The 26566-nt window shown below is 50.6% G+C and overlaps 1 protein-coding gene across 11 annotated transcripts in view; it reads right to left on the bottom strand.

Moving 5' to 3' along the window:
* Nucleotides 1-26566, bottom strand: part of LOC146867905 (uncharacterized) — a 1103481-nt gene that overhangs the window by 45501 nt on the left and 1031414 nt on the right. For all 11 annotated transcript variants that reach the window (XM_085608614.1, XM_085608620.1, XM_085608616.1 and 8 more), the window contains one exon: nucleotides 6111-6275. In XM_085608614.1, coding sequence (XP_085464740.1) covers nucleotides 6111-6275 — 165 coding nt within the window. The remainder of the gene's footprint in view (nucleotides 1-6110; nucleotides 6276-26566) is intronic.

Genomic DNA, 26566 nt, shown 5'->3' with positions numbered 1-26566 from the left:
CCTGTTTACGAAACTGAGATTTAACAATTTACAACTCCCAATGCCCTCCTCATTTTAGGTCCAGAACCACGTCATCCATTTATGACAAGTCCAAATGTTCAGCATTGCATGGATTTAAGGTGAACCAGATACACATTTTCCCCTTCTCCCCTTTCCTGCTTTGGGCTTTCCATCACCATCTCCCCTTGCAACCCAGACTAATCAGCTCACATTCCCCACTTCATTCTATGTTCCTAGTTATTTTCCATCCCCAACAGTTACCATAGGCAATACAGCCAATGCCTGTACTCAAGGCTTGTATATCTTCCCCATAGGGCCGTGATAAACGGTTTCGCTGCACAGAGAACGCAATCTGTTTACATTTTGCTGTGTAAAGAAGATAGGAGTGTTTGTTAAGCAGGCCCAGTATTATATATATATATATATATATATATATATATATATATATATATATTGTGTAGATCTAGTGATTTGAACTTTGACAATCACATCTACATAATTTAGTGCTTAATTCCAGTGTGCAGTATGGTTCAGGCAGTGCCAGAGTAGGTGGAACAAAGTACCTGAGACCTGATTTTGTTGGGATTCCATCCGCATTTTCTCTGGAGTGTGGCAACAATATGTACTTAACTTCACCCTGTATGCTTCTTGAGGTCATTCTGGGTCTACGATGTAGGTCTTCCAACTCTTTATTAGAAAGTATTCTGCCCATCTCTATTTCCCACTTTTTCTGACCCAGTGGCTTATGCACAGGTTATGCGTGTACTAATATACTTCATATTGCACTATATGTTGGGCACTATTCTCTTTTGGAGATATATCACTAGTTTAATTGCGAGAGTGGGAGCAATTCCTTTTTGTTAAATAACCCTCACACACTCTAGTAGTGACATGATTCATCATCGGGTTCACCCTGACTCCTAATGGTCAGGGTGGGCTCGACCATATCTCAGGGAGCACTTAAAAGAATAGGCCAGGGAGTTTCAAAGATTAAAAATCCTCCGGAAGCTCCAGGTATCCCTTTAATAGTGGAGTTTCAGGGGATATTAAAACAAAGAAAACAAGTTATTTTAGAGATAAAAAGCCGGGATATGCGGACCCTAATAGGCACTGACCAGCACAAGAGTGGGCTAAGATCCTTAACCTTTGTGCAGAACTATTGTTAGGGCTTACTGACATTTACAAACATCATTATAATATGTTATTTAATACCCACACCTGGATATCAGGAACCAGAACCCCTATTTTAAGTACCATTAGCAATAACTCACACTCAATGGTATTGAGCCATACCAGTTTATTTACCCTGTATTACAACTATACACAATACGATTCCCATCTGTGATAGGGGTGGTTGGGGAGTGCGTGAGTGAGTGTGAGAGAGAAGGGTGTGGGATGAATGAATGAATGAATGTGGGTTTTTTAGAGCGCGTAGTAACCCGGAAGCATCCCAGCGCTAAAAAACCAAGACAGCCGATTCAGAGGTGGTAACCATGGAGAGAGGGGATCAGGGGAAGAGGTGGGTTTTCAAGAGTTTTCTGAAGCGGAGATGACAGGATTCGCTCCTGAGTTTGGGAGGTAGGGCGTTCCACAGTCTAGCCGTGTTCACCGAGAATCGCCGACCTCCTGTGCGTGCCTTTTTTACTCTGTGCACTGTGATGAGATGCTCATGATCCGAGCGGAGAGGCCTATTGGCTTTGTAGGGCGTGACTATGTTTTTGAGGATGGGGGGGCCCTTGTCCTGCAGAAGTTTGTGTGCCAGACAGAGGGATTTGATTTTTATCATTTCTCTTATTGGGAGCCAGTGCAGGAGTTTCAAAGCTGGTTTGGCAGATGTTCTAGCCGGGGTGTTCGTGAGAAGCCGGGCTGCGGCGTTCTGAATTTGTTGTAGTTTGTTAAGGGTGGATTCGGGTGTTCCCAGGAAGATGGCGTTGTTATGATCCAGTCTGGAGAGGATCAGTCCTTGGATGAGCAACTTCCGGGAGGCTTGCGGGAGAAGGGGCAGAATTTTACGGACTGATCTGAGAAGGCCGAAGCAAATACCCGCAGTTTTTTTAGCTTGAGTTTTAAAGGACAGGTTCTTTTCCATCCAGATCCCTAGACTCTTGATCTCCTCTTTGGGAGAGGGGGGCTCTCCCAGGCATGTGGGCCAGATGTTCAGGGGAAGGGTGGACCCTTTATGCCCAAGGAGCATGACCTCCGTCTTGGACCCATTGAGTTTTAGGGCTGATTCACTCATCCAGATGAAGATTTCAGAAAGGCAGGTGTGAAGATTGGACGGTCCTTGGTCAGGTTGGGATAGTGAGACGACCAATTGGGTGTCGTCGGCGTAACTAATGATTTTTAGTCCAAACGGGGCGACCACCTCCTCCAGTGGGGACATGTAGACATTAAATAAAGTTGGGCTAAGGGAGGAGCCCTGCGGTACTCCGCACTGGAGGGGAATCGCCGTGGAGCGGATGTTACTCTCCCAAACCTGGAAGATACGGTTGTTTAGGAATGACGTGAGCCATGACAAAGCAGTTCCTACCACCCCAATGTCATTAAGTCGCTGGATGAGGACCTGGTGGTTAACAGTGTCGAAGGCCGCACTGAGGTCCAGGAGGATCACTGCCACTGATCCTCCTGCATCCAGAATGCATCTGGCCTCCTCCACCACAGCTAGGAGGGCGGTGTCCGTGCCCTGTCCAGGGCGAAATCCAGTCTGAGATTTCCGGAGAAGGTTGTTAGTCTCCAAGAAATGGGAGAGTTTTTTGTTAACTAATTTTTCCGTAATCTTGCTGATTCCGGGTAGAAGGGAGATTGGCCTGTAGTTGGCCAGGTCCGAAGGATCTAGGAGCGTTTTTTTGAGAAGGGCTTTAACGACGGCAGCCTTCCAGCCGGGAGGGACCGTTCCCTGACACATAGAGGAATTAATGAGGTCAGTAAGGGGAGTGGCGATTGTGGATGCCACCGTTTTTAGGATGCGAATGGGAACCGGATCGCTGGGAGAACCACTTTTTACCGTGGCCAGCGTTTTGAGAACTTCTTCTACTGTTACCGGGCCAAATGTGTCCAGGAGAGTGTCTAGTTTGGCCGGCTGAGGATTTGAGTCTGTTCCAGACTTGCGTAGACTGTTAGCGTCTGTTCTTGGGATGACTTGAGGCAGCGTAGCGAGGATGTTGTGAATTTTTTCGTCAAAATATTTTGCCAGTATATGGCATTTGTCCACAGAGGTGTCAAGAACTGGGGGAGGGTCAGGCACTTTGAGCAGCTCTTTCATAATGAGGAAGGTTTCTCTAGCGGAGCTGGAGGACTTTTTGATTCTCTCATCAAAGAATTGGCTTTTGGTGTTACGCAAGGCAGTTTTATAAGTTCTCATGGAGGAGCGAAATGTGTCTTTTCTGGATTTAGTTCCGTCTTTCCTCCAGGAGCGCTCGAGTTTTTTGCATTCTTTCCGTAGTAGTTTTAGCTCTGGGGTGTACCAAGGGGCTGGGTTGGCTCTTTTGGCTAGTTTCAGGGTGCTTTTTTTAGGAAGAAGAGAGTCGAGTGAGTGGGTGAGCCAGATTTTGAATTGCGTATCAGCGGTTGCTGGATCTAGTGCCGGGGGGGGGGAAAAGACTGCGTAAGCCTGGCGGACCAGTCTTCAGTCGAGAGTTTGGACCAGGGTCTATCCGTGACCCGAGTTTTGAGGGGTTGAGGTGGCGGGGCGCTGGATTGCCAAGAGATAGGGACCAGGAAGTGGTCTGTCCACGGGAGTGGGAGGGGGGGTGTGGTTTTAAGGTCGTTGATGTTGGTGAAAATGGGATCAAGAAGGTGACCTTTGTCATGCGTAGCCTCTGAGTTCACTAATCTTAAATCGTATGAAGTGAGGTAGAGCAGGAGATCGGACACTGTCAAATCCTTGGGGTCTCGAAAGTGGAGATTGAGATCTCCCAAGATTATGAAGTTGGGGGATGAAGTTGCCATTGAAGTGACGGTTTCTATAAGGGCGCTGGAGAACTTGGTCGGGACCCCAGGTGGGCGGTATATGAGTAAGCCGGATAGGGTGACTGTGGGTGAGATTTGTAAAGCGAAATGGCAGCTCTCGCAGTCTTCGATGGTCCCGTTTTTTGCTCTGCAAACGTACTGCTCCCTATATATTATTGCAAGGCCACCTCCTCTGCCGTGGGGTATGTTCTGAGAATAGATTAGGTAGCCTTGGGGAAGGGTGCTGAAGATGTCGGATTCTGAGTTAGGGGTTAGCCATGTTTCCGTGAGGAACAGAATGTCAATCGTATGGTCCTGTATAAGGAGGTTTATCTCTAGGGAATGTTTCGGGAGAGACCGGCAGTTCAGGAGGGCCAGTTGCAGGGCATGACGTCCCACCGTGGTGTGGGCTGAGTTACATAGATCGCAGTTGATAAAGGTTTTCTCCCCATTATAGGTGTAGATACAGATTGCGTTTTTCATGGGATTGAGTGAGAGGAGGTTTCCTTGGGTGTAGCTATAGCGATCGCTGGTGGGTTTGGGCATAGAGTCTGGGCCTAGGGCCGGCTGGGCCCGGACGGGCACAGACGGGCTTACCTTTGGCGCGCCGCCGGCACGCCCGCTGTGCGCGTCCGCTGCGCGTCCGGTTGAGGCACATTTTGTATAGGTGGGAGGGGGGCGTGGCCTCTGAAGGTGGGCGTGGCCTCACTTCCCTCTAATGGCGGCTACAAGATTTCCCAAAGCGCCGCGGCAGCGTTCAAGTCGGCTGCGCGGTGCGACTTTGGTGATGAAGGAGGGGGGGAGTGCTCAAGATCAGGTGAGTTCACACAATTAAAACAGTTTAAAATTTCTGTGCTAAGGTTATTTTCGGCGAGTGTCTCCCGGCTTCCGCCTCAGGAGCTGTCAAGGCAAAGTTGGGATGAGACCATCTCCAACTTTTGACAAATCACACGAGGGAGGTGGCCAAGAGACATTGTGGTTTCAGTTTGTGCTAAGTGCATTATCGTCCCAGGTCTGAATAGTTTCCACTATCATCATCAATATGTTTTGAGATGAACCAGCAGGGGACATCAATCCCCAGTCATAGCTGACCAAGGGGCAGCCAGAATGGCAACACCACCAAAGAGGCACAACCAGCCACCCCTGCCCTGATGCGTTCCTGCAAGAAGGTGCCACAGAACACCCCACCAGAAACCGCCATCATGGATGAAAAATGAGCCTGGACTCTCCTATTCTTGAGGCCAAAGGAGGGGCTGTGACCACAAATTTCTCAGCAGTTAGACAACCTGCGATGGATCAGAGACACGGCATCCAGATGGGACGGACATACAGACACTTGTTAGCTATCAAAACCTGAAGCTGCACTGTACACAAGGTCCCCCAACATTGTGCCATAGTAACACTGATCATTGTAGGATATGGCTGTGAACTTACATTCTCAAGGCTCGGCGCTAACACTAATAAGTCCCCGTCCGAGGCCACCGTGCTGCACACCACGCAGTTGCAGGAATCCAGCCCAGAGAATAACAAGTGGGCCGGACAGAAGACAACTAGACCAGGACGTGTCATCCCAGAACCCGAACCAGCAGCTGTGGGAAAGTCTTAACAATGAGCCACTGTGGGCCTGGTTTCTATCGCAGCAAAACCTATGGGTTCAATAGATGACCGGTTTAGTGGCACGCCAGGGCGATGAAAGGGGTGCTAGAGTGCAAAAAGGAAAACAGGACATTGCTCTGCAAGTTGGTCACCTCTTCCCAGGGATCCTGGTGTGAAGTGTAATCGCTGAGACCATATTGAGGGAAGGTTGGTTCTTTACAGCTGAACGACAATAGAGCAACTACAACAAAGCTTCAGGAGCGTAGAGTAGGAATGTTTCAGACTGCTCATGTCCTGCATGTACTTCCGCACACTGGTTCATGATCCTACCCCACTGCTGTATGAGTCGGCACCAACCCGGACATATGATCCAGAGAAGGTTAGATAACACAAACATGGGAACCCAGTGCCACTATAGTATGGCTACACCAAGCGTTCCTCGATAATATGAATGCCTCACATGAAAACCTGCTCAAAGGGAATGAGGGTACTTTCATACAACATGTATTCCAATAAGAACATTGATGATCCAAAGACGACACATGCTTCAAGATCCCAGCACTTACAGCTACAGCCGCCGTGAAGTTCTCAATGAAATAGTAATCCGCTCCGCCATGTGCCATTAATCCAAGAGGCATGAAGGCCGCCACTTTTCCACGATGTTCTGATCTGCTGTTAGTTACAAAATCAAACAGTTCAATGGGTCCTGCCCCTGTGCAGCGTAGCTCTCCCTGCAAAGCAAAGAAAAGGTTCATTCTTTTCTATCTTCGGTTCTAAAGGAAGCATGATGTGGTTCACAAAGTAAAGGTGAACTGTATGCAGTGCTTTAAATGGGAAAAAAATAGTGCAGGTACTCATTTAAATGTGGCGAGTGGGCGGGGCTAGAGGCGGGGCTAAAGGCAAGACATGCGAAGTTTATTGGGTTATATACTAGTTGCAGTACACACGAGAAATGTCCTTCTATAAACAAATCAGGTTAATTTTTTATACAAAATGTCAAACAGTGATATTTTAACCTTTCCTTATTTTGTAATATTTCTCTCACAAAAACACGCACACACAAGCAGGCAAACAGACCCACATAAGCAGACACTCACACAAAAGAATCAGATAGGATTAAAGCCCTTTTAACCTCCCACGGCTTTTCTCATTGTGCTGTCACTGGGCTGCCTCGATTCCTTGCAACACAGCATGACGGCAAACACTGGGATATCATGCAAATGAGTCCACGCTGAAAAGTTCAGCGGGGGCTCAGCTCAGGGCTTTAAAAGCGATTTGGCTGAACAAAGAGACAGGCTACCACCACTAGAGGCCAATGCGCCTACCCTCCATGAGTACTGGTACTCTCCACGGCCATAGAGAAGGAGTAGTTTCTTTTCTGTAACTCCAGTTCTGTAGTAGGGGTATCTCTGTTATAGTCATAATCTAGTGAATAGTCCCGCCCATGTGCGTGGACCCCGGAGCAATAAAAAATAATCTCTAAAAGGTGACAAATCATGCAGACCTGCATACACCTTTAAGAGAGAATTTAATTTAAAGACAGATAATGCAGCCCATACCCACAGGCTACACTGTCCAGTACTTCAACTAGAATTCCACCAACATCCACAAACAGCACTGCCTGTCTAGTTTTTCTCCCCAAAGGAAAAAACCCTGCCTCTACCAACAAAAGCCTCTGGAATGATAGAGAGGAAGGAGTGGACAGACAAGCCCCATAGGCTGCCATTATGTGGCTTAAAACAGGATACTGTGCCTTTAAGAAAACTTTCCAGGTTTCCAGAACTTTCCCCAGTATCCCAGAATGCCCAGCAGGTCCCATTTACTTTCAGTTCTTTTTGAAGGCGTAGCACGCCAGACCTGTAGCATTCTACATATGAATAAGTATCTCTCCACCGGGGAGGAGGGCGGGCGCTTATGACTATAACAGAGATACCCCTACTACAGAACTGGAGTTACAGAAAAGAAACTACTCCTTCTGTAGTAGGGGATCTCTGTGTATAGTCATAATCTAGTGAATAGAATGGCAAGCCCATCCCCACACAACAAAAGCGGTGGAGAACACACAAGACACTACCACTACTGTGCGAACAAATTTCGCAGCGAAGCCTGCCCAACCTGAGCATCTGCCCTGGCATCCGTGTCCAGACAGTAATGCGCAGCAAAGGTATGGACCGACTTCCAAGTGGCCGCCTTGCAGATTTCCGCAATCGGAACATTACGCAGCAAAGCCGTCGTGGCAGCTTTGCCCCTGGTGGAATGAGCCTTAGGTTTACCCCCTAAGGTCTTATTAGCCTTTTGATAACACAATTGTATGCAGGACACAATCCACCGAGAAATGGACTGCTTAGAGGTCGCAAGACCAGTCCTGACTGAGCCATAATTAACAAACAATTGGTCAGACCTACGAATATCCTTGGTCTTATCCAGATAAAATTTCAACACCCTCCGAACATCCAGGGAATGGAGAGACCTTTCCGCTGGCGAAGAGGGATTCTGAAAGAACGTAGGTAAAGTTATGGTCTGGTTGACATGAAAATCAGAGATAACCTTAGGAAGAAATTTAGGGTGAGTACGCATCACAACCTTAGCAGCATGAAATACAGTATAAGGTTCTTGACAACATAATGCCTGAAGTTCACTCACCCTGCGGGCCGATGTAATGGCCACTAGGAACGCCGCCTTCCAGGATAGGTGCTGCAATGAAGCCTTGTGAATGGGTTTAAAAGGCTCCTTCATCAGTCTGGACAGCACCACATTCAGGTCCCAGGAAGGCGAGGGAAGTCTGACGGGAGGAAACACTTTCTTCAAGCCTTCCAAAAAATCCTTGACCACAGGGATCTGAAAGAAGGAAGTCTGTGAAGGGCATTTCCTGTAAGCAGTCAAAGCAGCCAAATGAACCTTAATGGAATGGAAATTAAGGCCAGACTGCGCCAGATGTAAAAGGTATGGAAGGATGACATCTTCCTTACATGTTGTCGGATCAAAGTTCTTGGACTTACACCAGATACAGAACCTCTTCCACTTGTAAGCATAGGATGTCCTAGTGGAAGGTCGCTTAGACTCCTTCAGAATGTCCATACAATCGTCTGGTAGATTCAGATGGCCATGTTGCACTATTTCAGGAGCCATGCCGCCAAACTCAAAGACGAGAGGTTGGGGTGCACCATCCGCCCCCCGAACTTCGTGAGAAGGTCCGGCCTGCACCGCAACCGCATGTGAGGAAGGAGAGACCGGTGAAGAAGGTCCGTGAACCATCACTGCCTGGGCCACTCCGGGGCGATCAGGATCATCCGCGCCCTGGACTGGGACAGCTTGATGAGCACCGCCGGAATCAGGGGAATTGGTGGAAAAGCGTACAGAAAGCTGTTCGACCAATCGATCCATAGCGCATTCCCCAGCGTCCCCCGCTGGTAGTACCTGGATGCGAAGTCTCGGCATTTGCTGTTTTCGGCGGTGGCGAACAGATCTACGTCTGGAGTCCCCCACCTTGCGAAGACTTCTCCTAGTACTTCGTCGTTTATGACCCATTCGTGGTTTTCCTGAATCAGCCTGCTCAAGGCATCCGCCTGAGCATTCTGCACCCCTGGCAGATGCGTGGCCGTAATCGTCAGTCCTCGGGCCAGCAGCCAGCGCCAGATCGCCTGCGCCTCCTGCGACAGAGTGCGCGATCTCGACCCCCCCTGCTTGTTGAGGTAATACATAGTGGTTGTATTGTCCGTCTGTATCAGCAGCGAGGTGGTCTGGAAGGACGGAAGGAAGGCCTTCAGTGCCAGGAAGACAGATCTGAGTTCCAGGAAATTGATGTGGTACGTCGATTCCAAAGGAGACCACTTTCCTTGAATCTGCAAGTCCCCGGAATGCGCTCCCCAGCCCTGGAGAGAAGCATCCGTCACTACACTCGTCGTGGGAATGCCCTTGTGGAAGGGAACCCCCTTGAGGAGGTTTTCCGCCGAACACCACCACTTCAGAGACTGAAGAGCATGCTGCGACAGTCGTATCTTGTCGTCCCAAGAGCCTGTCCTCTGATCCCACTGATCCTCCAAGCACTCCTGCAGTGGTCTCATGTGAAGCCGTGCGTGAGGCGTGAGGAAGATACAGGAGGCCATCGATCCCAGTAGAGAAGACACCTTCCTCACTGTCGTCGATGGAGCAGTCCTGAGGTCCTGAGCCTTCCGAAGGAGACACGCTTGCTGACCGCGTATCGATGGAGGCCCCCAGGTACTGTATGCACTGGACCGGAGTCGTGACCGATTTGGACATGTTGACGTGTAACCCCAGCTTGTGTAAGATAGTGCACGTCCATCGGAAGTGATCTTGTGCTTCCGAGAAGGATGAAGCCTTGATCAGCCAATCGTCCAGATACGGGTAGACAAACACCTTGTTCCTCCGCAGGTGTGCCGCCACCACCGCCATGCACTTCGAGAAGGTCCTGGGAGCAGACTTTAGCCCGAATGGCAGTACTGTGTATTGATAGTGATTGGCGCCGACTTGGAATCGCAGGAACTTCCTGTGCTTCCTTGCTATGGGCACATGGAAGTACGCATCCTGTAGATCTATGGCACAGAGCCAGTCTCCCCGTTGCAGCTGAGGGTAAATCTGGTGCAACGATAGCATGCGAAACTTCTCTCTGCGAATCCATTTGTTTGCCTGTCGCAAATCCAGAATGGGCCTGAACTCGTTCTTGTCCTTCTTGCGAACGAGGAAGAACCGAGAGTACAGACCTCTTCCCCTTTGAGACAGAGGTACTTCTTCTACCGCCTTTTTTCTCAACAAGATGTCTGCCTCCGCCTGGAGCTCTCTCAGCTGGAATCGAGAGCTGACCGGCGGAATCGCTGGAGGCGGGCTGATAAACCGAAGACTGTATCCATTGCAAACAATATTCAGCACCCACTTGTCCTGAGTAATTTTTCTCCACTCTGCCGGAAAAAATTGAATGCTTCCCCCCACTGGAGTGGGTAACGGTTGAGGGGGAAGTAGCCGCTCAGGGCCGAGACCCGGCCGGGCCCTTGGTAGTGGTAGTAGCCTGCTGGCCTCCTCTACCCCTCTGGCGCTTCTGGAAGGGCTTGCGGAACTGCTGCTGTTGTTGCTGCTGCTGTCCCGAACCCTGCCCACGCCCTCTGCCCGAAGACCCGAACCGCCTCTGGAACGGGCGCTTCTTCTTCTCGGCCTTCTCCAACCCAACGGCCGTCAGGGTTTCCGCCTCCGCCTTCATGCGGGCCATCTCATCGTCCGCATGTTTCCCGAACAGGGTTTCCCCCGAGAAGGGCAGGTTGGCCACTCTTTGCTGCGCCTCTGGCTTGAGGGACGTCAGGCGCAGCCACGAATGCCGCCTCTGGTGGACGCCATGACAGTAGGCGTGGGCGGCCAGCAAGGATACATCCGCCGCTGCGCCGATCACCTGATTAGAAACCAGCATGCCTTCGCGCACCATCTCCAAGAAGTCCTCCTTCTTGTCCCGGGGCAGCAGGTCCGCATACTGCTGCAGGGACTCCCACAGGGCCCGGTCGTAACGGCCCAACAAAGCCCCTGCACTCGCCGCCTTCATGGTGGTGGCGGCGGTCCCACACACCTTCCTGCCCGCAGAGTCCAGCCAGCGGCTTTCCTTGTCAGGCGGGACCGTCGACGAAGGGGCGGTCACATGTTGTTTCCTCGCCGCCGTCACGATGACCGAATCCGGCTTCGGGTCCACTCTCAAAAAGGTAGGGTCCGACTCCGGGGCCCTATACTTTTTCATGAGCCTGGAGGGGGCGGCCTTCGTCATCGCGGGAGTGAGGAACAGCTCCAACGCGGGTTCCACCAGTCCTGGTACAAGAGGCAGTAGAGGGCGAGACATATGTTTCTTATGAAGTGTCTCAAATATCACGGACGTCGTGGGTGTTGGAACCGTCACCGTGATACCCAACTTTGCTGCCCCTCTCAACAGCACCTCTTGGAAAGAGACCAAATCGTCCACCGGAGACACCCTAGTCCCCGGTGAGTCCGACAGCGTCGGGGAAAAGTCTCTGGTCGAGGAGCGCGTGTGCGACCTGGACCTGTGCCTCCTACGGCGTCGTCCTGAGTCCGACGATAACCGTCCACGGCTCCGTGACCTTCTCCTCCTGTGAGAGCAGGAGCGCGACCTCTTTGGCCTCGGCCTGTCCGCCGGTCTAGCCGGTCCCGGGGACCGCGGGTGTCGTGGCTTCGGGGTCCCCTGCGGCGGAGTCGGGTACCTCGGAAGGGAAACCGACCGCGGGGGAACCGGCGGCGGTCCCACTGGAGTGCGTGGCAGCTACCGAGGTGGGGGCGGCGGAGGCAGTGTCCGCGGCTGTGGAGGCGGTGGTGGCGGTGGAGGTGGCGGTGGTGGAGGTGGAGGAGGCGGCGTTGGTGGTGGTGGTGGAGGAGGAGTCGGCGGAGGTGGGAGAGGAGGCGGTGACTGAGGCATCCGAGGAGGCGTATACACCACAGAGTACACCGATTCCGGTGACTCTCTCTTCCTCGACGTCGATCTTCTCCTCGACGTCGATCTTCTCCTCGACGGCGACCTTCGCCTCGACGGCGACCTGTGCCTCGACGGCGACCTGTGCCTCGACGGCGATCTCCTCGACCTCGAGCGTCTCGACGTCGATCTCCTCTTCGGCGGCGACGTCGACCGTCTCCTCTTCATCGACGGCGAACGGCGATCTCCCCTCGACGGCGAGCGCCGACGCCGGGTCCGATCTCGACGCCGACTGCTGGACGGCGCCGAAGACGGCGGCGTCGCCGACGATGCCGATGTAGTCGACGGCAGCCTATTCAGGTCCCTCGACGTCGATCGTCGACGCCGCTTCTCCCCAGAGCCCTGGGGAGACGGCGAACAGACGGTGATCATCCTCCTCGACATCGCCGTCGACGCCCTCGACGTCGACGGGGAGTGGGAGCGCTTACTGGTCTTCCTGCCCCTGGGGAGCCCCCCAGAGGCCTCACCTGGTGCCTTCAGTCTTCTCTCCTCCAGAACTTGAAGCCTGATTTTCATTCTGTCCCTCAGGGTCCTGGCTGAGAACGAGTGGCAGATGGTACAGCCTTCAGGCACGTGGGACTGGGGAAGGCAACCTACACACACCTCGTGTGGATCAGTTTTAGCCTTCTTTCTACCACATTCCGGGCACTTGTCGAACAAGCCAGGCATGTTGACAGTACCAGCTACTAAGCACTTGCAAAAAGTGACAAAAATTGATAAAATCTCCACAAAAAAAAACCTTGAAAAGGGGAGAGCTCAATGCTCCAGGGTCCTGCTAGCAGGAGCCGGAAAAAAGAACTGAAAGTAAATGGGACCTGCTGGGCATTCTGGGATACTGGGGAAAGTTCTGGAAACCTGGAAAGTTTTCTTAAAGGCACAGTATCCTGTTTTAAGCCACATAATGGCAGCCTATGGGGCTTGTCTGTCCACTCCTTCCTCTCTATCATTCCAGAGGCTTTTGTTGGTAGAGGCAGGGTTTTTTCCTTTGGGGAGAAAAACTAGACAGGCAGTGCTGTTTGTGGATGTTGGTGGAATTCTAGTTGAAGTACTGGACAGTGTAGCCTGTGGGTATGGGCTGCATTATCTGTCTTTAAATTAAATTCTCTCTTAAAGGTGTATGCAGGTCTGCATGATTTGTCACCTTTTAGAGATTATTTTTTATTGCTCCGGGGTCAACGCACATGGGCGGGACTATTCACTAGATTATGACTATAACAGAGATCCCCTACTACAGAAGTGCCGGTACTCAGTACCGGTGAGTACCGGCCCATTTAAAGCACTGACTGTATGAAACATGAAAAGACGACAAATGTACTCTTAGTCATTGATCGGCTCGCTGTTTCAAAATGCTCCCATCCTTGGCAGGTAAATCCTCACCAGTGACAGATAACCCCATATCTGCCAACTCACACGGTGCCACCGTGACACACGATATCGGCTCCCATCACACGGTCGCCGGCGAGCAGCCGATATCACAAGGTGGCAGGGAAAACGAGCTGAAAACCACTGTAAATAGTGGTATTCCAGCTTGCTTTCTAAAGCTTTGTGCTGTCTTAGTCTATTAAGGGGCGCAAAAACACACCCCAGGACGTCGGCACCAGTCTCAGCAAGCTTTTTGGGGGGGGGAGGGGCAGTCAATAGTGCCTAGTAAGTACTTTTGGATGCATCCCCCTAAGCTGACTTAGCTACAAGAGCACACAGGTTACAAAGCACTAACATCTGACACAAAACCATAGGCAGCCATGAGTGAAGGGAGTTTGCCGAGACTAGGTTAACAGGTACATTTCCATACCATAATCCCCTTACTGGGCCCCTAGTTCATCTTTTAGCACATAGACCCAACCAAACGTCCTGTCCTTGTTGGGTGCTATTTCGGAACATGAGAGAACGTGCACTGGGCCACAGGAACAAGTCTGATCAATGTGCAGCTGTTAGAGCATTTTTCCAAAGTGTACTTGCAAATGGAATACGTGTATCTGCATAATCTAAATGTTATGCCCCGTGTTGTGTTTTTAACCAACTGGAAAGCTTTAGATTTAAAAGCCGTAGATAAAAATACTTCAGCTACCAGGCGCTGTACAGTCTTGAACATGAAGGGAGATATTGAATCTAAAATTCAATGGAGGCGAGGTCAAAGGTGCTCTTAACTGAATTTCTCTACATCCGGACTCAAGAGACCAGGTGAGCTAATTTCTAACTATACGGCCCAGCCAGAATAACTGTATACTGGAAAGCAGATCACAAATGTAGGTCACCTGATAAATATTTATGTAAAATATACCCTATAAAATAAACAAACATTATCATAAGAATTCAATGTATGCACACATTTATTCATGGACGTCCATTACAAACGCTGTGGGAATCTCAATATATTGATATCTACAATTCCAGTGCGTTAGGAATATGTAAAGTAGGTGGTTATGAATGTTTTGAATCAGAGTATCAAAAAATGAATATTATTAGACATTGTGAAATTTACAGATCTGCTAGAAAATCTAATTAATGTTGAAGGTGTCAAAGGACAAGCAGAAGGCCTTCTAAAAGTAACTTTCAGAAAGTCAAATTCATTTTGTAAAAGAGAAGTAGTTGAGATGGAGTTAGGAAATCAATTAATGTTCATTTTTAAAACTCTCAATATCTAACGAGGGGCCTACAGAGAGGGGGCTCCTCCGCTATGGCGGAGGAGCGGCGCTCCACTGTTTTTAAGCAAAGGAAATAAACGAAACAAAAAATGATAACGTTGAGTTATAATCATTTTATGTTTCCATGCTGCTTTGCGGGCGGGTGGGGCTGCTCTGCTCTCGGAGCAGGGCAGGGGAGGAATGTTTTGCATACTCCAAAGTGCACATGACTGTTTAGCCGGCCCTCTGGGACCGGACAAACAGTCATGTGCACTTTCCACGCAGGCTGCATTACAGCATGCGTGGAGAACATGCCCAGGCCGCCATTCCCTGGCTGAGCGTCCAACCCCCGACGCTCAGAACAATCACAATGCTGCACTGCACGAGCCTGGCTGTGCTTCCTGTTCCTGGAGTCCGATGGAGGAGAGCAGCAGCAGTGACGCGGAACCCAGCAACCAAGGAAAGTGTTTATTTTACTTTTTTAAATGTTTAAATTGCACCCACCCCCTGCGCCCGCCTCACCACCCACGAGCCATGCCGGCCGTCAATGAGAACGCACAGTGCGGATGCCGGTTATTCACTCTCAGGTTTGCACTCAACATGTTATTTTAAATCAGCAGCATTCAACCCAGGAGCTGTCAGCTGTTAAGAGGGATGCCTGCTGGATCTGCCTTCCACCTGTGTTTAGGTTCAGTATATACTGGTTTTGTTGTGTGCAAGGATGTCCTGTTGTATGGAAAGAAGAGGGAGAGTGAGAGAGTCTCTCTTTCTCTTTGTCCCATTATTGCCGTGTTTTAGCAACAGGCACATTGCTTTGGCTTCAGCGTCAGAGCTCTCAATCAAAGCCCCTGCACAGTTCAAAGTATGCACAGAAAAAAAATACAGGAAGCAACACAACATGATTAAATAGCTAACTTTTGAAGAAGGCAAGACTAAGTAAAACTTGAAATAAGAGAGGAACTAAATTGCTGACATGTATATTCTTAACGTTTTTAACACTCATTGTTTGTAAATCAATCCATGTCTTTGACATTAATGTTGTTAAGGGCATGAAGATAGGGCCAGTTTTAATGACATACAGCAGATAACTGTCTACTGTAAGCACATCTCTCGCACTATGCGCTTGACTAGGATATTTGGATCAACTTCACAAGGGAATAAGAACACTGGACTGCTCATCTTTTGAATCCATTTCGCGGGGGAACAAATGCAGCAGCTCCCCTTCTAATGGTGCCAGCGACATGGAGCCAGGGCCTAGGGTGTCACAGTGGGGGATGTTAGGGTGGCGAGGTGTCTCAGAACAATATACATAACAGACGAGTAGCATTCTAACACTTACCATAACCGAGGACAGGGCACAAAAACACACATGCTTGCATCCACTCTTTCGTGACAAATGGGAAAGGGTGGGATCTAGGCCTGTGAATGACAGATGGCTGCTCTCATTCAGGGGCGAGACTCCAGTACCCAAAACCTTGATGCTAAAAGCGTCACTGGCCTATAGTGGATGCTGCCATAGACTACAATGGCATTGATTCATTAGGAAGGGCTTTAGAACAGTAAGCCCTGAGTCATGCGTCACAGTTCAGAAAGTTGATTTACTGCCTGGCTTCTGTCTCTTGCTTCAGAGCGAGTCGGGACAGGCAGCCTGGGACAGACAGCCCAGACTTAAATACATGGATTTGTTTAGATATACGATTGTATCTCTAAATAAATCGATCTATTAAATATTTGTAAAGGAATGTGAAGGAAATATTTCAGGGGGGCGCAGCCTCAGAGCCCTAATGTGGAATCCGCCCCTGCTTCTCCACCTGGGAAAGAGTAGAGCAGGAAGTGAGCATGACACTTACACTTCAGCGTGAACCTGTTTCCTATTCTTCACCCCCTATAGTCTACAATGGATGTGACAAATGTTTTGGAGAAGTACTGCATTGCACACTGCTGACTAGAAGGCTCTCTCCAATCGCAGGTACCACTCACACACAGTAGACCCAAAAAGTATTCTGGGGCTGCACAGTCAAGCACAGCACATCTACTTATCTTCATTGTACTACACATCGATAGGCTAAGCATGCATGTGATTTCCATGTTGCACAAGGACAGAGTGGAGGACCTAATTGCAGGGAATACACAGACAAGTTTTAAAAACTACCGTGTTGAGATGTGCTAAACATCACCACAGCAGGAGAAGGTAGGTTCCACTTTCTTTATATCTTAACTTATACAGGTACAGGAGTAACACACACGAGTCGCTGAAGCAGATTCCATTTTCCAACTGCCACGCATTCCACTTCCACACATACACCATTCCAACCACACTACAAATTTCCATAATCTATCCAACAAGCAGACATCACACACTCACCACACATTCAACCAGCTCGCACACCACATACAGCTCGCACACCACACATCTCACTTTATTGGTAACAAAACTAGGTAACACGTGTACACAGAACACTTGCATCAACCGTAAAATAAAAAGGGGGCGTGGCTAGCAGCCGCGGAAGATGGCAGCAGGCTGAGTGTGCTGTGTTAGCAACCAGCGGAATTGCCCCGAACATCCGATACAATCCTGGCTTGGAGGGCTGATTTAAATTGGTGAGCTGACAGAGTGGCAGCGGCGCTTGAATAACACCGAAAATCTGGAGGGAAACAGCCATGGTTGTGCTGGGCGACGATCGGAGGACGGGAGCGAGTGTCGGCAAGATGGCGACCCCCGGGAGCCTTAGGTGGAGCCGCTGCCGTGAGTCCATTTCCGGGCGTAAAGAGGGACAGCTGCCTCCGCCTTGCCTGTAGCGGGACCGCGGCGCTGCGCGACGAAGGCGCTCGGCCCAGACAGAGCGAGGGAGGCAGATTGCAGTGCATCCAAGCAGCCGCCCCAGGTTAGTGCGGGCACGGCCGTGAATTCTAGCAGCCCATGTGCCCTTGCCAGTGGGCCACGAAGACGAGGGACGCCCACGGGCCGGTGTGGCGGCAAGTGCAGTAATTTTTGGACTTCTCTGAGGAATAACGGGGGCACGGACCGTATTCCCCCCTCCCCCCTCAGTGGTCAGAGACTTGGGCGCGGCCTCTGGTGGTGCGAGACTACGGCCCTCGGGGGTGCGTGGTGGCCGGATGTGAATCGGCCCAGTCGAGAAGATGGTGGAGAGCGAGGACAACAGCCACCCATTGGCCGTGGTGGGCCCCAGCCTAGCGCATTTGAGCCAGAGAGGTCCCTCAGAAGGCCAGGCCACGAATGGATTGAGTACTGCCCGCATCCACGGAGAAGCCCGGGTGGGACTCCCCTACATGGTGCCAGTTACAGCGGAGCTGGCCGGAGCCGGTGGAAAGCGGCCTTTTTCATCCACAGACTGCGTCATGGGCCGCACCAAGGGGACGGGGCCCGGACAGGCTAACCAAATTGACAAATACACGGTCGCCATGGGGCGCGACGATGGATCGGTCAGAGGAGACTCACACGAGGACGTGGGTGACAAGGGCCCAGACCTGACCCTGAAAGACATTATGAGGGCAATTTGCGAGTTGAAAGGCACCCTGGAGCCGAAACTAGACTCAGTCACCGAAGAGGTGAATCTCCTGTGGGCTGACTTCTGCAAAATGTCCAAAGAAGTGGCCACGGCGGAGGTGGACATTGGGGGCATTCAATCAAAAATGAAACGCCTTGAGGAGCAGGTGATGACCCTCACGAAGAACCAGGCGGACATATACGCCCGGCTCGAAGACCAGAAAGGGAGGGCCCAGCGCAACAATATCCGTGTGGTGGGGGATGCCGGAAGGTATGGAGGGGCCAGCCGTGGACCTCTTTCTGGAGTACTTAATTCTGAACCATCTAAAGCCGAAACGCCTTTCGCAGTTTTTCTCAATAGAGCGGGCTCACAGAGCGCTGGGGGGTAAGCCCCGACCGGGCCCCTCCTGCACCATTATTGCCCGTATCCTAAACTTCAGGGATCGAGATGCCATATTGCAGGCGGCGCGGATGCATGGCGACCTCAGGCACAAAAATGCGATGATCTGGTTCTTTCCAGACTTCATGCTGCATGTACAATGCCAGCGACGCTCCTTCGACGGGGTGAAACGAGTCCTTAGGGAACAGAGCATGAAATACATGATGCTCTTTCCAGCCCGACTCAAAATCCTTGACAATGGAAAGGCATACTTCTTCAACGAGCCGGAAGAGGCGAGCGACTGGCTGGAGGGCTGGCGTACCGTGGGCCGCAAAGGAGGGCAAAGACGATCGGCGACGGAACAGGGTGGTGAGGAGTCGGGCCAGGAGGCTGGGGGCTCGCCCAGCGGCTAGAAGCACCGACATAGGACAGATGAGTAGCTATTGGGACACCCTTCCGTGGGCTGAGACTGAGACGCGGCTCAGTGTGTGTGGGGGGGGTGATGGCTGGGGTGACAGGGTGGAATTCATGATGCTCCCCAGACATTGGGGCCTGGACCTTTGACTCATATAAGCACTGCAAACATTTTCTGTTTGACCTGCTTAGTGAGATAGCAGGGCCGCGGGGAGAAGTTCGTTTGAGTGGGCCTGGCGGGGTGTAGTTGTGGGGCTGAGAAATCCCAGACAGCAGGCAGATCTCTCTTCACGCTGGAGGCTAGACCACGACCCCTCAATAATGGGTTTCTGGGTTTTTTATGGGCGACAGGCACTCTGCATGTTTGGGTGGTGGGAGGTTGGGGACTCACCAAGCAGGGATGCAGGGAGGGGGGTCTTGGGATTGTTGTTTGTTTTTGGTTACGGGGGGGGGGAGAGACGCTCGAGACCTGAATATCCATCAGACATTGAGGGTTGTCGCAGAGAGTATGGTGGAGGAGCGGGTGTGCCCCATTGCTAACAGCTCGACACAATACCAATGGGTGACCCGGCTAACGTGAAGTTTTAGGCCTGGAATGTGAACGGGCTGGGCAATAAGATTAAGTGCACGCTAGTGACGCAGTACCTTAAGAGGCATTCCCCTGACGTCGTTCTTATTCAGGAATCGCATTTGAGGGGAAGCAGATGTAAAGCTCTAGAATGGTTCGGCTATAAAATGGTAGCCCATTATGGGTTTACGTCAGGGGCCCGGGGGGTGGGAATCCTAGTATGCAAAGTGTTACCCCTGGTGATCACGGACACTTGGACAGATACTGCTGGGTGCTTTGCCGCCGCAGCGGGCAAATGGGAGGGGCGCTTACTAGTTTTTGGCTCATGCTATGTACCGCCAGGGCTTCACTCAGTGATCCTCCCACAGCTCAGTTCACTCATAAATGACCTCCCCTTAGGCACCCTACTTCTTGGAGGCGACACAAACGCAGTAATGAACCCAGAAATGGATAGGTCTGGCTCTTGATCTGGTACACAGGGGGAATGCAGCCTTGCAGACTTTGCTGTGGCGCTGGGTCTGGTCGACCTGTGGCGGGCTCATAACCCTTCACTGAGGCAATATACCTATTACTCGGCCAGACATGGGTCCTTCTCTAGACTGGACCACCTGTTCACTCATGCGGACAGGGTGGGGGACTTCTCCAACACCCAACACATGGCGAAGGGGATCTCTGATCATGCACCGGTTTGCGTCACTCTTAAAGGCCCGATTATTGACAGAACTGCCTTCCCACGGATAGATCCATGGCGGCTGCGAGATCCGCTACTTAATGACAAGCTCCGGGAGGGTTCAGAGTTGTACTTTAAAGAAAATAAGGGGACGGTGCAATCGCATATCAAGCTGTGGGAAGCCTACAAGACTGTATTGCGGGGGCAGGCGCAGGCGTTAATTGGAGTATAGAAAAAAGAAGAGACCTTACAGTGTAGACAAATTTAGCAAGAGATCAGTCAGATGGGGAGTGAGGCTGAGATGGAGTCGTGCGCGGAAGCGCGTCACTGGTTGGCATTGAAACAACGGGACCTTCGGGCCCTAGCGGAAGGTGAGGCACGGGCATATGCGCTAGCCACCCAACATCGCCTATAAGTGTCAGGGAGAAGGCCCTTAAACTCCTAGCGTGGCTAGAGAGGCGTGACAGGGACAGGTCCCGGGTGGTGGGGATCCGTGACGCAGAAGGCGTGCTTCAGTCCACCAGTTCTGACATTGCAGAGGCCTTTGTGACGCACTTCGAGCACGTCTACGCCCCGTTGAGCACGAGGTCGGAAACAGACTGTGCAGGATTACTCAAGGATTTTAACTTGCCAATCGTGCCCACAGAAGCGTACGATGATCTGGAGGCGGACCTTACGGTAGAGGAGCTGGGTAAAGCATTGGGCTCGCTTAGATCGGGAAAGGCATCCGGACCCAATGGGCTCCCGGTAGAAATATACAAGAAGCAGGCAACGATCATACTTCCCCTGCTTTTAGATATGTTCCTGGAGGCGCGGGAGGTGGGTCATCTGCCGGCAGACCAAATGGCAGCCACGATCATGGTGATCTATAAGGATGGTAAGCCAGCTGATCAGTGCAGTTCCTATAGGCCTATTTGCCTTATCAGCGTAGAGGCCAAGGTCCTGGCAAAGGTGTTGGCGGACAGGGTGATATCAGTGATCAAGGACCTGGTACATGTGGACCAGTCGGGGTTCATGCCTGGTAGAAGCACTAGGCACAACCTACGGAGGCTTTATGAGGTGTTGCATATGACTAGTGGTAACGTGTCTCAGCAGACGGCATTGATGGCGCTGGACGCCTCAATGGCCTTCGAAAGTATTGAATGGCCATATCTATTTATGGTCCTTCAGCAGTTGGGCTCTGGCCCCTCCTTCTGCAGCTGTGGCAGACTCCTACATGAGAGGCCAACGGCGCGGGTGCGGGTGAATGGTGCCCTGTCTAGGTCCTTTCGGCTTCGGAGGGGCACTTGGCAGGGGTGCCCCCTTTCCCCGCTCCTGTTTGCCTTGGCGCTGGAGCCTCTGGCTCATTGGGTCAGAAGAGATCCTGAGATTTAGGGACTGCGGGCGCCGGAAGATTGGGATGAGCGTATTTCTTTGCACGCTGACGATATTGTACTATACCTGGCATGACCGTACTACTAGCGCGGGTCCTCCATATCTTTGAGTTGTTTGGGAGCTATTCGGTGTACAATATCAACTAGTCAAAGTCAGTGATCTTTCCTCTTTTGGGCCCCCCGCTCCCGCGGGTTCCGCTGTGATGCGCGGCCCCGGTGGTGGTGGATGGTTTTAAATATTTGGGGATATACATTACCAGGGATCAGAAAGAATTCCTAACGAGGAACCTGGGGCCTCAAATGAGTCGTCTGACTGCGGATGTTAGCCACTGGCGCTCGCTTCCGCTCTCTCTTATGGGACGGGCGGCTCTTTTTAAGATGCTGATGCTACCGCGGCTTCATTATATACTGCAGAACACTCCCTTTCAGATACCGCCGACTATTTTCAAGCGCATATCACAGGAAGCGAGGACTCTGCTTTGGGCGGGAGGGTCGCCGAGAATTACCCTACACAAGCTACATAGAGGAGTTTTCGATGGAGGGATTTCAGTCCCGGTTGTTAGGTTATACTATAGGGCAGGGGTCTTCAAACTGTGGGGCGCGACCCCCAGGGGGGCCGTGGAGTGATGCAAAGGGGGTCGCGCCTTCCCAGTCACACTTCTGCCCGGCCCAAGGGCTTCAGCCCCCCCCCCCCCACACTTCCCCCGTCCTGTGTCTCAGCCCGGCTGCTGCAGTGAAACTTGAGCTGCTGGGGGCTCAGCTGGGCAGTGTCTGGATTCCTATCTCCGGCACCCCCGTGTTTTTTCACAGGTCTTTAAAGACCATTTGCATTTTAACATGCCTTTGTAAACTGGTTACAAAGGCTTAGGTTTTTTTGCTGGTTCCAGTACCCCCTGGGTCCCCACTGTGCCTATTCCTTACATTTGGATTTTACATTCACTGCCATAGTGTGAGAATGCATTTCATGGAAAGGAATACAAAGTTGGCTTCCTGGGGGCGCCGTGTGTGAAAGTTTATTGTGCTTTTGAAGCACCTGCTGCAGCGTTTCTTTCCCCGGCAATTACCAGGCCTCACATAAATGTCAAGATAACTCGTGTGATTAATTATCTTCCTGGAGAGAGATCAGTGTTTTGTATAGTTGAGGTTTTGACTTAGGTGAAGTTAGTGCAGAGGGTTAATATGCCTGCTGCAAAGAACGTGTGCCAAGTAGATTACAGAGTGCGTATGATGTGAAGAGATCAGCAGGTTACTGCTTTCAAAAGAGACATCCTTTTGTTACTTGCAATTTATAACTTAAAGTCCTGATATAGAATAGTGAGCTATTAACTTTCATCCTAGAACAGCATGCACACTACAAAGAATACCTTATTAGACCATTGATTAATGTTGCAAAAAGGGTTAATTTGGCTAGAAATCAATTCTTATTATTAAAGGAAACTCCCAACTATGCTGTTTCTTTTTCGACTCTGAGTTTGTGCTTCTCCACACCAAGCACTCTTGAACTATACTGCCTACCAGTATGGATGACATGTGACTCCTATACTTTTAGTCCTTTGGCTTATGTAACATTTCCTATACACTGATTTACACACTTATGATTGTCTCTGTGTAATGTGTGTGTGATGCAAAGTGCTCGGACACCCTACACTGGTATGAGTGGCACTATATAACTAATTCAATGCATCTGAGAGTGTGGGGTTATGGAGACTTGGTCACTGTTAAAGGGTGCTAGTGAGAGAATCCGTGGTGGGGGTGGTCATTGTGGGGGCGCCAACAAACATTGTCGCACAGGGCACCACCAGCACTAAATCCGGCCCTGGGAAGTATGCACAGATAAGCGCTGAAAATACCGCTTTAGGTGACTGCTTTTTTTTGTACCGACAGGGCCATCAAAATAATCTGCTGGTAACCCTAACCATAGGACTGGAAGTTTGTTGCAGGATCAGCACATTATTTATTTCCTTCACCCTCGATCCCCGATTAATGCCGCAATAGTTTAACTTAGATCTTAAAGTCTACGCCCCGTCAATAACATGCTGAGTTACTTCATGGGTCTGGGAATGCACCCTGCATTCAGACAACTCATTCCTCATTCTCGCCCTTTATTGTCACGCTCACCTTGCACTCACAGTGATCACAATGCACTCACACTGATCACCATGCACTTGCACCATTCACCCGCTCACCTTGCACTCACAGTGATCACTCTGCACTCAAAATGCACTTGTCCTGCTCACACTATACCTCAACCTGCAGTCACACGAGTACACTACTCATCCTGCACTCATGTGACACTTCACTCACCTGTCCCCGTCACTACTCAATATGCAACTCACTCAAACAAGCCCATCAGTAATCATACATTCATTCATACCATTCTGAACTTGCATCCGCACCCAAAATGAGAGAGGACAGCAAGGGAGTGAGAGAATTTGATTGAAGAGGTCAGGGATGAGGAGAAATGTGAATTGCCGAAGAGAAGTGTGGACACGCAAGAAGTGAGTGTGATCCAAAGGTGAGGGCTTCTGTGAGAACAAAGGGGAGATGTGAAAGAGGAATGGGGGGACTGGAGAGGTGTAAGATACAAATAGACAAAAATTTGAATGAAGAGACGAGGTGAATGAGAAGTGCTGAGGGGCACGGGAGGTGACAGGGCCAGAGAGGCCATGAGATAAATGTGAGAGACTGTTAGAGATGAGGGCAGTGAAAGGACAGAATGGCAAGAGGTGATTAAAGGTGAAGTGAGAGGTTGAATGGGGAGAGTTCAGAAGTTGTAAAAAGGGGTGAAAGAAAATGACCTGCAAAGTGAGAGAGGGATCCGGGGTTAGGAGAGGAGAGAGGGATGGAAGGGAGGGGGTGAGAGGAAAGCTGCATGGGTAAACGGCTTAACTCTACACAAAACCGCCAGGGTTTTAAGGGACCCCTGCTTCTTCCGGTCAGGGCCAGGTGAGCTTCTAATGTGGCAGCACGTATTGCTGCAGAGTGGAAGGCCCTTCACAAAGGTTGACTTGAAATCTTTCTGATGATAATTGCTGTATTTTGGTTATAAATGGGTACTGATTGGGTGAAATCTTTCCTCAGCGTTACTTTGTGTAACAAATATCAAAATAATGAAGCAATGCTATCCCAAAATACGCGGCATCACATAACCTCATTTACATTTTCATCCCACGCAATTTAGTCAACCGGTTTAGACATTTTTGTCAGGAGGGGGTCCTTACGCCTCAAAATGTTGACAGGGGGGTCTCGGTATCCAAAAGTTTGAAGACCTCTGCTATAGGGCCTCCCAATTGCAGGTGATCAATGACTGGGTTTATGTAGAGATGGAAGAGCCTGCCTACAGAGTGGATAGGGCAACAATGCCACAGGGCAATTGTGAACCCCTTCTGTACTCCCGTCGGTCGCGCCCGGACTGGCCGGAGCATACTAAAGTGGTGGTCCAATGTTGGAGGGACGCCAATAAACTACTGGGCTGGGCTGGGCTGGGCTGGGCTGGGCTGGGAGGCTGACGGGCAGAACCACACTCTGGGCGGATGGCCCTCTCAGGGAAGTGGCTATGCTGTCGGCGTTCAAGGGCTGGCACTTGATTGGAATTGAATATTTGGGGGATGTGTGGGAGACTCTCCTCACACATTTGAATACCTGCAGAAAGAATACAATATGCATGATTCGCAGCGCTACACGCACCTGAGGCTTTTACATGCTCTGCGCACTCATATCCAGCAGGGGGTTTCCATTCCAGACTACTCCCCGCTAGAGGACCGGCTACTGCTGGATCCTATCCAGGGGAAACCCACCTCCACGATCTACTGCAAATTGATTAACAACCTCCCGGATCTCCTGGCCTTTCTTAGGGAGGCCTGAGTCAGTGACTTGGGGGCTCTGGATGATGAGGATTGGCAGGAGGCGCTCCAGAGCCCTAAAGAAGTGGCTATGCGTGTCAGATTTCGACTGGTGCAGCTCAAGATTCGCCATCGCACATACTATCCTCACACTCACCTATTCTCCTGGGGTCGGGCCCTGTCCAAGCTGTGCGTCAGGGGGTGTGGGGAGGAAGGTACCTTCATGCACATATAGTGGGAATGTCCAAAGGTTTCCATATTCTGGTGGAAAGTTACGGAAGTCATGTCAGAGGTTGTGGGAGAGCCTGTTCCATTAGATCCAAAATGGCTTTTACTAATGATTAGAGTCGATGGAGACTGGTCCAGATATGTGGGTATATGGCTGGCTTTGCGGCGGGGGTGGCAAACCGCAATATCACCAGAAGCTGGGGCCGCCGGCACCCCTGCAGGTGGAGGAATGGAAACATGATCTCGATTGGTGCCAGAGGGCTGAGGAAACAGTGTACAAGAGTAGGTGGTGTGTTAAGAAATGGGAGAGGTTGTGGATGCCATGGAGGAGGTACAGAGGGCTGTGGGCGGGGGGCAGAATAGCAGCACGTTGGTGGTTAACAAGCATGCCTCCTCTATCCAAAAATATGTTGACCCTGATTTTCTGTATATGGCAACCAATGTACTCATGACATTGTCTTTGCATAATATGGTCTCTCGAGCTTTGTTAATATAAAGATTCCCAAAAATAAATAGATAACATACAAGAGACCAAAGTTTAACCCACTACATAGTCATACGTCATATTCTCGCACCCAGAGGTCAACTACGCAATCCTTTCCTGGCCACCAAAAATTCTCCTAGAGTTCCTCTTTGTGCTTGAAATACCTCCAAGATCTTCATGACATAGTTTAATAATAGTATTACGAGGTATGATTGGATGAACAATCTTGTCCCCTCCTGTAATAATACCATTATTTAAGGCCAATTCCTCCTTTACGAACCAAAGAGCTGCAGAACCCCCTGTCATCTCCATTGAATTAGGCCCAAGTTGACTAAATATACAACTTGACTGTCTCAAGTTCAACATCAGTCTCCATACCTTGCATCCACATTTCTTCTATTTTCTTTTCCCCATCTACGTTGTCCGCGCCTCGTACCATATCATAAGCGACGGCTAA

This window comes from Triturus cristatus, chromosome 1_2 (assembly GCF_964204655.1).
Source record: "Triturus cristatus chromosome 1_2, aTriCri1.1, whole genome shotgun sequence".
NCBI lineage: Eukaryota > Metazoa > Chordata > Amphibia > Caudata > Salamandridae > Triturus > Triturus cristatus.
Note: the sequence above shows the minus strand (reverse complement) of the source record. Positions and strands in the feature narration are given on the sequence as shown.